Source organism: Periophthalmus magnuspinnatus, chromosome 8 (assembly GCF_009829125.3).
Source record: "Periophthalmus magnuspinnatus isolate fPerMag1 chromosome 8, fPerMag1.2.pri, whole genome shotgun sequence".
NCBI classification, from domain to species: Eukaryota; Metazoa; Chordata; class Actinopteri; order Gobiiformes; family Gobiidae; genus Periophthalmus; species Periophthalmus magnuspinnatus.
Window position 1 is genome coordinate 13,657,925 of NC_047133.1, and position 8,752 is coordinate 13,666,676.

Sequence of the window (8,752 nt, forward strand, 5' to 3'; positions counted from 1 at the left end):
TTCTATACACTATATTGTCATAACATTGCATCATTTGGTTTTAAAGAGCGAACAATCCAGAGCCACAGAGCAGAGGCAGAAGAACCACGGTCCTACCTGGAACGAAGCTACCCTGGACCACATCTTTGTAGGCCCACCACCCTTCATCAAGCTTGGACTGGATCTTCTGACCTGCAAACAAGGCAGACATGTTAGAAAATACCCCATATTCCCCATATTGTGAGTTAATGTCAGGGAAGTTTAGGTTTAGTTTGGTTTAAACCTAAAATGCCTCTCTCTGATCTGAATCGACACTAAATCCCAGCACCTGCAGCCAATCATTAAAGTTCTGAGCTTTCGCATGAGGCGTGACCTGTCCATCTACTGAGAATGAGAAATACTTGCTGCATGTATCCTATCTGCAGGTTAAGGCACGGGCAACCAGGTTCAGTTGTGATTGTAGTACATTTTTAAATTGTAAGAGTGGAAGCTACATAATTCCTTTAAGCAGCTTGCATGGGATAAGCTTGCAAGAAAATTTCCTGGTATATGAATGAGTGTGTTAGAGCGTAGGGCAAATGCAGGACAACAGATGGAAATGACATGTATCAAGATTATGTTCATTAAAGGCGCTGTACCTGATTTTTACATCTTAAAAATGTGAAAAAACAGAAACTAGTTCATTTTAAATGGTTTGCATTGGTCCAAAGTTATTCCTCACCTCATGCATTCTGAGCATCTTAATTATTCACAGTTTATAAGCGCTTTTTGCAACTTTCAAAAGGCCAGATCGGAGTTTTGCCATCAAGGTAATGCTAACAACAACTAGCATGCTAACAGAACCCTTGCTGATCACCAAAAAAAAAGCTTTATAATTAGATGCAGATAGTACCCAGCAGACTTTTGACCTCAAGAGCTGCTTAGACAATACATTCTGCTCAAATACATGGAAAAAACAGAACAGAAGAACAGAACTAGTTCACTTTAAATGGTTTACAGTTATTTCTCACTTACATTATGCATTCAGAGCATCCTAATTATTCACTGCGATGAGTTTATAAGCGCCTTTCTCAACTTTGAGAGAACAGAGTGGAGTTTACCATCATTGCAATGCTAACAATAACTACCATGCTAACCACACACTTCCTGAACACACACTGATCACCCTCAAGAGCTGCTTATACAATATATCTGTACTGTGTCATGACAAATGTAGTAAGTACATGAAAAAAATATCCTAGTTTTGTTTATTGATTTTAATTAGAAAGTATTTTATTGTCCAAGAATCAGGAAGTGCAGAGTTAGCATGCTAGTTGTTCTTAGAATTAGCACTTAGCACTCCGCTCTGATCTTTTATAAAATCATCGGAGAGAATAATTCATAAGCTCGAAATTCATAAGGTAGGTGACAAATAACTTCTTAAACATCTTTGGTTATAAAATATTTATACTGGGGCAAGATAGAAGATTCTGCTTGAATATTTGGAAAAACAAACAGGTGCTGACGCTTTAATATGCACTGTAAAAAACAAAAACAAGACACCAACACTTTTGGACGCATCATTGACCATAGACAATTTGCGATTTTGGGTGGACATGTTTGGCAAGAGTCCACATAGAGGACAGCCAGAACCACACACTCTTATAATACTCCTATAATACTGCATAATCCTAATCTGACTCCGCCCCTCCCTAGCACCAACCAGCACCCACAGCACCCACCCATCTTGTCCACATGTCCGCTGTCATATCACTATATCACTCTGCTCTCCCCCCAGCCCCTTTCATCGCAGAGAGGGACAGCTGCAGAGAGAGCGGGAGCTAAGGGCCCTGCCGATCACGTTTTATAATGTTATGGTAATGCAACAGAAATAGGACAGAGGAGTGATGCAGGCAGACTGAACGCAGGGAAGATGAAGAGATAGAAGAAGGAAGTGTAGAAAACACTGATGGACAAACTATTAGTCTTGTCATGATGCTAAAATTTCAAACTCGATTTCACTCGATTTACTCAGTAATAGACTCACTATCAATTCCAATGCCACAATGAAAATAAAAAAACACTTTTTTATTTAGACAATAGAATGTAATTTTCAACATTAAATCATAGTACATTTTTATTATTCTGGTAGGTTCCATAGTGATCCATGGGCGTATACTAGTCTATGTGTTTTATACTTGTTCTGATACAGCTCAAGATCACTCTAAAGTTAATCAAGAAAGGTTCATGTATACTGTGTCCTCCAAGAGACTTAGTAAGAATTAAAAAATTGCAATTTTTTGCGAGGGAATGCAAATACAAATGTAATGTGTTTGAATGTTCACATTATCCCCTACTTAGGGCACTAGCCTATTTATTTATTTTATGAGATAATATAATTTTATCTGTCAGGTAACTTGATGCATAAACATGGCGTCTGGGTGTTGGTACAATAACCAGCCGCATTTCCTGTTTGGAGCTCACTTTTTTGCCTGGAATCTCCGATCACCAAGATGTACTGGCACTCATTCCCTTTTAGCTCCCTCTTCTTTCCTAAGAGCACTCGTGCCTTCATCCGCACGGAGTTGTTTGTTCAGGCATAGCGTCTGTCAGATGCAATGATCATGAGAGGGTATCGCACTTAAAAGGACCTGTAGCTTTGTCCAGACGTCCAGACCTTAGTTATTTCCCTTCTCTATCACCCAGACGCTGTGTGGGCACTCTGGCTGTTTGGTCCTTGGTGTGGTACATTTAGGTGTGCCTCTGCTTGTTCTTCGGGACGGTACATTCAGGTGTGTGGTACATCTGGTTTCCTCTGCACACCGCCCACAGCAGCAGACAGTCAGGTGTGCCTCTGCTTGCTTCTTGGTGTGGTACACTCGGGTGTGCTGGGCACATGCTCCCTGTGGTGCCCCTGTGCCCGCCCTCCACAGAACAGAGTTGAACATATGCAGAACCCAAGCTCCTCCCACCCTCAGAAATGTGCTGATTTTGTGGTCAAGCAGAGCAAAATACGCACATCAATATATGCATGCATGTATAAAAAGCCTATAAGGCATCTCCGTGAGGCTGAAGCCTCGAGCTCTTTGAGCTCTGTGATACCACATAGCTGCATGTGGCACAGTTGGGAGCGTGCCCGTGTGCCTGGACACGCCATAGTGTGTGTTTTGCTGTTGTTCAAAGTAAAATGTTTTTGATTGGTGTGATCAAAGCAGCCTGGGTTCAGCATATGTTCAGCCCCCTGCTCTGAGGACAGCCCAGTGGGAGCATGTGCACAGAACATTGAAACGGAGACAAGCAGGTAGTGTGCCTTCCATGAGAAAGGTTAAGCAGTGTTCCTTTAAATGTGGCTAAAAGCAGTAATTGCTGACACACTGGTTAGATAGGAGGGATTGTTATTGTAAGAACAAATTGGGTTGGGTATAGGGCAGGCTTTGACAAGTATTCTAGATGCAAAAATCCCAAATAAGTTGCGTTAAATTTACATTTAAGAATTTAATGTCAACGTTTCAGATGCCAAGAAGCAGGCTGCAAACCTTTGAGAGATTCATGTTTTAACATTATTTCTTTGGACCATAAATTTGCCATCCAGCAGAACTTTTGTGGTTGAATTATGCCTCCACTTTTGATACTATTTTAAAATCACTTGGGTCTTTTTCATCAAACTTTGTGCCAGTTTTTGTTTCATGTGGAAAGGGCCAGATATTAGAGAGATATCAACCATAAACCAGGTTAACAAATCTCTGATCTGAGATTTGTTGACCTGGCTCTGAGTTTTATCAAACGTGACTTGTCTCTAGTTCAAATTGAAAGGCTTTAACTATTAACTATATGCAATTAAAGAAGACATATTGTGCTTGTGTCTGCTATGTAGTGTACCCATGGATCATTATGTTATAATTTTCACATTTTAAATGGAAATATTGATCTAAAATGACATAATAAAAGAAACAAGTCACCAACTTCCATGTTAGAAAACTGTGGTACCCAATGGGAGCTGACGTCACCATGAATCTCATCAAAACAAAGAGTCATGCGGCTGTTGGCCCCTTCGGTGAAAGCTACACATCACACCAGCAAGTAGTAGATAAATGAAAACATTTATACCAAAAAGACTACATGCTGCTGCCGAATCCTAGGTATATCACTGTTAAAGAAACTTAAATTAGAGAACAATGTGCGTACATCACACTGGGTGTATATCAGTGGCGGTGAAAACGGTGATTGATGGGCAAAATGCCGTCTTGAAAACAAGAATTTAAAGATTGATTAAACATGCATGGACCACCCAACAATACAAGTTTGGGTGAGTAAATGGTGAGGGGAAAAACTATAACATGGTTACAAGCTCTGAAAAGGCAATTTTGTATAGAGGGTCTGCTTTAATGTTGTTCCTAACCACTGTCTAGTTTGTTACATGAAAAGGAAGAAGTAATGTTTTTTAATGGCAAATAAAGTTGGACAAAAATTTTAAAGTGACATTTTGCTGTTATGTTGTGTAATGTGTGTGTGTGTGTGTGTGTGTGTGTATTTCTATGTGCATTCAGGGATTGTCCTGGGGCGCTGTTCTAATGGTGTGAGCTGCTGGACCTGTCTCTGCACTGCCTCAGGACTCTCGGTCAGGAAAAATACTCATAAATGTGTCATAAATACACAGAAAAATGAAAATAATAGGGCCAAAACGGAGACTGGTTTAAACGAATAGCTTTTCAAACTCAAATCCTACGAGAGAATGTATAGGCTTGAATAATGATACATTCAAGGGACCTTATAGCTGATGCTTGTATCGTTTTTATAAATTTACTACAACCACAGCTGAATCTGGGTTGCCAGAGACTTAAGCTGCATACAGTGGACACATATAAGTTTTTCTCATCCTCAGTACATGGACAGGCCTCATGTGAAAGCTCAGAACCTTCAGAATTCACTCACTGAGCTGCTGAGGCTGCACTAGCACTGAGTCACGATTAGCTGCAGGTGTTGGGGTTTAGGTAGTGACCATTTAAATCAGAGAGAGGCATTTTAGGTTTAAACCAACTGGATTTTCAGGAATTAAAAGCTACTGAGGTTACATCGGTCAGGAGCACTGCCAGATATATCTCCAGATGTGTGTCACGAATCAGAATTACACAGGACTGAACCAGCGCTGTATATGTTAACGTGATATTAGGTTGGGCTAAAACCATTCTGAACGAGATCTAAATCAAAACTAGGGTATTAAAAGGGCATGTACCTCATTTCTTTCCATGTATTTGAGCTAAATTTTAATTGAAATAAATGTATTCATGGAGTGAGTCTTGAGATGCAGCCTCAGTACAGATCTTGAGGTCAAAATAAGTCTACTGTGTACTGTCTGCAAGTAATTATAAAGAGTTTTATTGTCCGGGAATAAGGCAGTGTGTGTGTGTGTAGTTAGCAAGCTAGTTGTTGTAAGAACCTCTGCTCTGGCCTCTGGTTGTAAAAAGTGCTTATAAACTCATTGTGGTGAATAATTAGAATGCTCAGAAGGCATAAGGTAAGTGAGAAATAACTTTGGACCACTGCAAAACCTTTAGATTGAGCTACTCCGTTTTTCACATTTTAAGACAGTAAAAATCAAGTACAGTGACTTTAAGAATAGGCTAATAATAATGCATTTGAATTATGTAACACTTTTTTGACACTCTAAGACTCTTTGCAGTGCATTATTCATTCATTCTTTATTCAGTGGTGGTAAGTTACTGTTGTAGTCACAGCTGCACGGGGTGAAGACTGACAGAAGAAAAGCAGTCAGTCTCATCAGAAGGTCGGCGTACATTGGTGTATGAATGTTTTTGGTTGAGTGTTTTCTTGATGTAAAGTGCTTTGAGTGCCTTGAAGGTGGAAAAGCGCAACAAAACATTTTAAACTTGAATTTAACCAGGACTAAACTATCACTAAAACAGGAGTGCCTTCTTAAAAGAGGCACAAGGAGGACTAAAGTGAACACAGGACAGAATTAAGGGGCTGCTCTTGCTGATGTACTTAACTCCATTAAGGGTGCTTTATTACATTGCCATTTGCCTTCATAAACCAGGGTCCATGTGGTTCACTCACTGTGGAGAGACTGGAAGTGATGCAGGAGCCATAGTCTGCAACCCAAATGAGACATAAATAAGACCTATTTATCCACATCGGCCTGGCTTATGGAGTTTGGAAGCAGATTTCTGGGAATTGTACTATTATGAGTAGTTTTTGGACACCATACTTTTACTTTTATTTGAGTAATGTTTTGTTTAAAGTATATTCCCTCTCTTCCCACTGTGAAGGAGGTTTGTAATCTTGTCTGTTGTATGTCTATTCTTTGGAAATATTACAATCAGTGCATTATTAATGTTTTATCTGTCCAATTACATTAAAGGCCTGATTTTTACCATCTTAAAAATGCGATATAAATAAAGTTATTCCTTATTTATCTTATGCATTCTGAGCATCCTAATTGTTCATCATTGTAAGTTTATTAGCACTTTTCACAACTTTCAGAGGCCAGAGCGGAGTTTTGTCATGGCGGGAATGCTAACAACAACTAGCATGATTTTAGCGCACTTCCTGATTATCAAACCATAAAACAGACAGAACACAGTGCATTTACTGTGGCCTCAACAACTGCTTCTACAATATATCTGTACTGGGGTAAATTTTGCTCAAATACATGGAAAAAAGCAGTACAGGACCTTCAAATCATAAATCAGATTTTAAACACGTTATTATTTTATTATTTGAGTGATCATTTGGGTTATTACTTTTTAAAAAGCCTGAACTCAATTTGAAAAAAAAAAAAAATGTGATTAGGTAAAAACATTCAGAATGCATAAGGTAAGCGAGGAATAACTTTGTACCACTGCAAAACGGTTCAAAATGAACTAATTCTGTTTTTCATCTTTTAAAACTGTAAAATCAGGCACAGCGCTTTATATTTGAGTCATAATATTTTAAAGGTGCACTATGTAATTTTGCTGTTGGAGCTTATATTGCATTGCCTGGTCTGTCCTGGTATGACACTGAACTGCTTTATCTCCATGTAGACAAGTAGGTGTCAGATCTGTGGAAAGGCGACCAGGTATTCTTTTGAATCAGAAACACCCATAATTGAATAAATGCAGATTGGATATGTGTAATACTGTGTTACTCTCTAGGCAAAGCAATAACATCTCCATGGAGACAATCACGTGACAAACCCTCCACTAAAAAGTTCCATAGTGTACCTTTAAAGTAGTGTCATTCTTACATAATTTTGTCTAGTCTATCCACCTCTGCTAACAAATACTAAACAATGAGTTAAATCATACCAAAACCAAGACTAACCAGGACTAGGAATTAACCTCAAACCCAAGATTTAACCAGATTTAAAGGAGCAATATGTAACTTTTGTGGTCTGCTACCTGCTTGTTTCCAAGGAGATGTTACTGCTTTTCCCAGAATGTCCCATAGTATGACATTAAACGTATCTATCGCCGTCGAGACAAATAGGTGGAAGAACCAGGTCAAGTTACAAGTCAGTTCTGCGGAGAAGCGATCCCACTGACAATGGGAATAGCCAACAGATATTTTCAAGCTATTGGGATGGGAAAAAATGCCAGATAGACCAGTTTAAAGCCATACTGTGGAAGATTCCTGGCAATAACATCTTCAATGGGATGAGCAGGTGTATAACAGACCCTCAGAAAAGTTCCACGGTGCGCCTTTAACCCATCTTAAAGCAACGACTCAACTGCGATCAAACCTAAATGTTATCCAAAACATAAATCACTACACGCTGCTTGTCTTATCGCCTCCATCTCATCTCCTCTCCTCCGCTTACCTGACGACGTGCACACGAGATACGTTTGCAGAAGGAGGACTGTTATATCCCAAACGCCGAGCATCCTTCGATCAGGTCGGGCTCATGTCGCTCCACCACACGGACAAAGTTTTAGCATCTTCTCCAACCTCCCCAGCTCGCGTTCCGTTGCGTCCTGGTCCTCGATCCGTAGTAAGCTCCCAAGTTTGACCGATCACCCCGTATCTTCCTTCAGACTTTTACATAATATCCTTATTGTTTGAAATTGCGAAAAATACGCCGTGTTTTGAAAGATTTACGGGTTTTTCGTGGAGCAGATGGAGTGGAGTGGCTGGCGCACCGTTCGTTCCCAAAGCGGAGGGCATCATCCAGGAAACTCCAATGACGCACGGCGCACGTAACCAGCCATACAGGAGCAGCCGGTCCAAAGCGACGCGCGCTCTCTCCCCCGCGCTCATCCCCGCTCAGAACACACTTCACACAGCATACATGATGATGCCAGCTCCGGTAGTGTTCCCCTGGCACAAACGCGCTCGTATTATTATGAAAACATCCAAGCGATTTTATGATAGTCGTGTGTCAAAGCGCGAAACGAAGGACTAGAACATTCTCAGTCCATTTTATGTGTGACTTCAACTTTTTCGTGGGGTTTCGTGGTGCAGTGTAATCAAATAGACCTAAATATATGGATACGTGCTAAAATTGTGTTTATAAAATAAATAATACGTCTGTTGATTTTCATATTGAGCTAAGGAGGTCAAAGAACTCTACTGACGCATCCAGCGCACGATAAGTTCGCACCTTTGGTGTGAGGTGACCACATAAACTCACTGTGAGCCGTGGACTATGAGCGACCTCTAGTGGTTCTCTGCAGGAGCTGCACACAAGGAGTGTGCGCGTGTCTGTGTGTGTGTATCATTAGCTTATTCTCAGAGGTGGATAAAGCAGCCAAAGATTGGACTCAAGTAAGCGTAACCTTACAATGAAATACAATTA

General features: G+C 40.3%; 1 protein-coding gene across 1 annotated transcript in view; it reads right to left on the minus strand.

Annotated features, from left to right (window-relative positions):
• Nucleotides 1–7,921, minus strand: part of LOC117375319 (carbonic anhydrase-related protein 10-like) — a 115,339-nt gene extending 107,418 nt beyond the window's left edge. The window contains exons 1-2 of the mRNA XM_055223559.1: nt 7,778–7,921; nt 97–171 (exon numbers count right to left, since the gene is read on the minus strand). Of these exons, the coding sequence (XP_055079534.1) occupies nt 97–171; nt 7,778–7,841 (139 nt within the window). The 5' untranslated portion in view covers nt 7,842–7,921. The remainder of the gene's footprint in view (nt 1–96; nt 172–7,777) is intronic.
• Between the last annotated feature and the right edge of the window lie 831 nt (nt 7,922–8,752).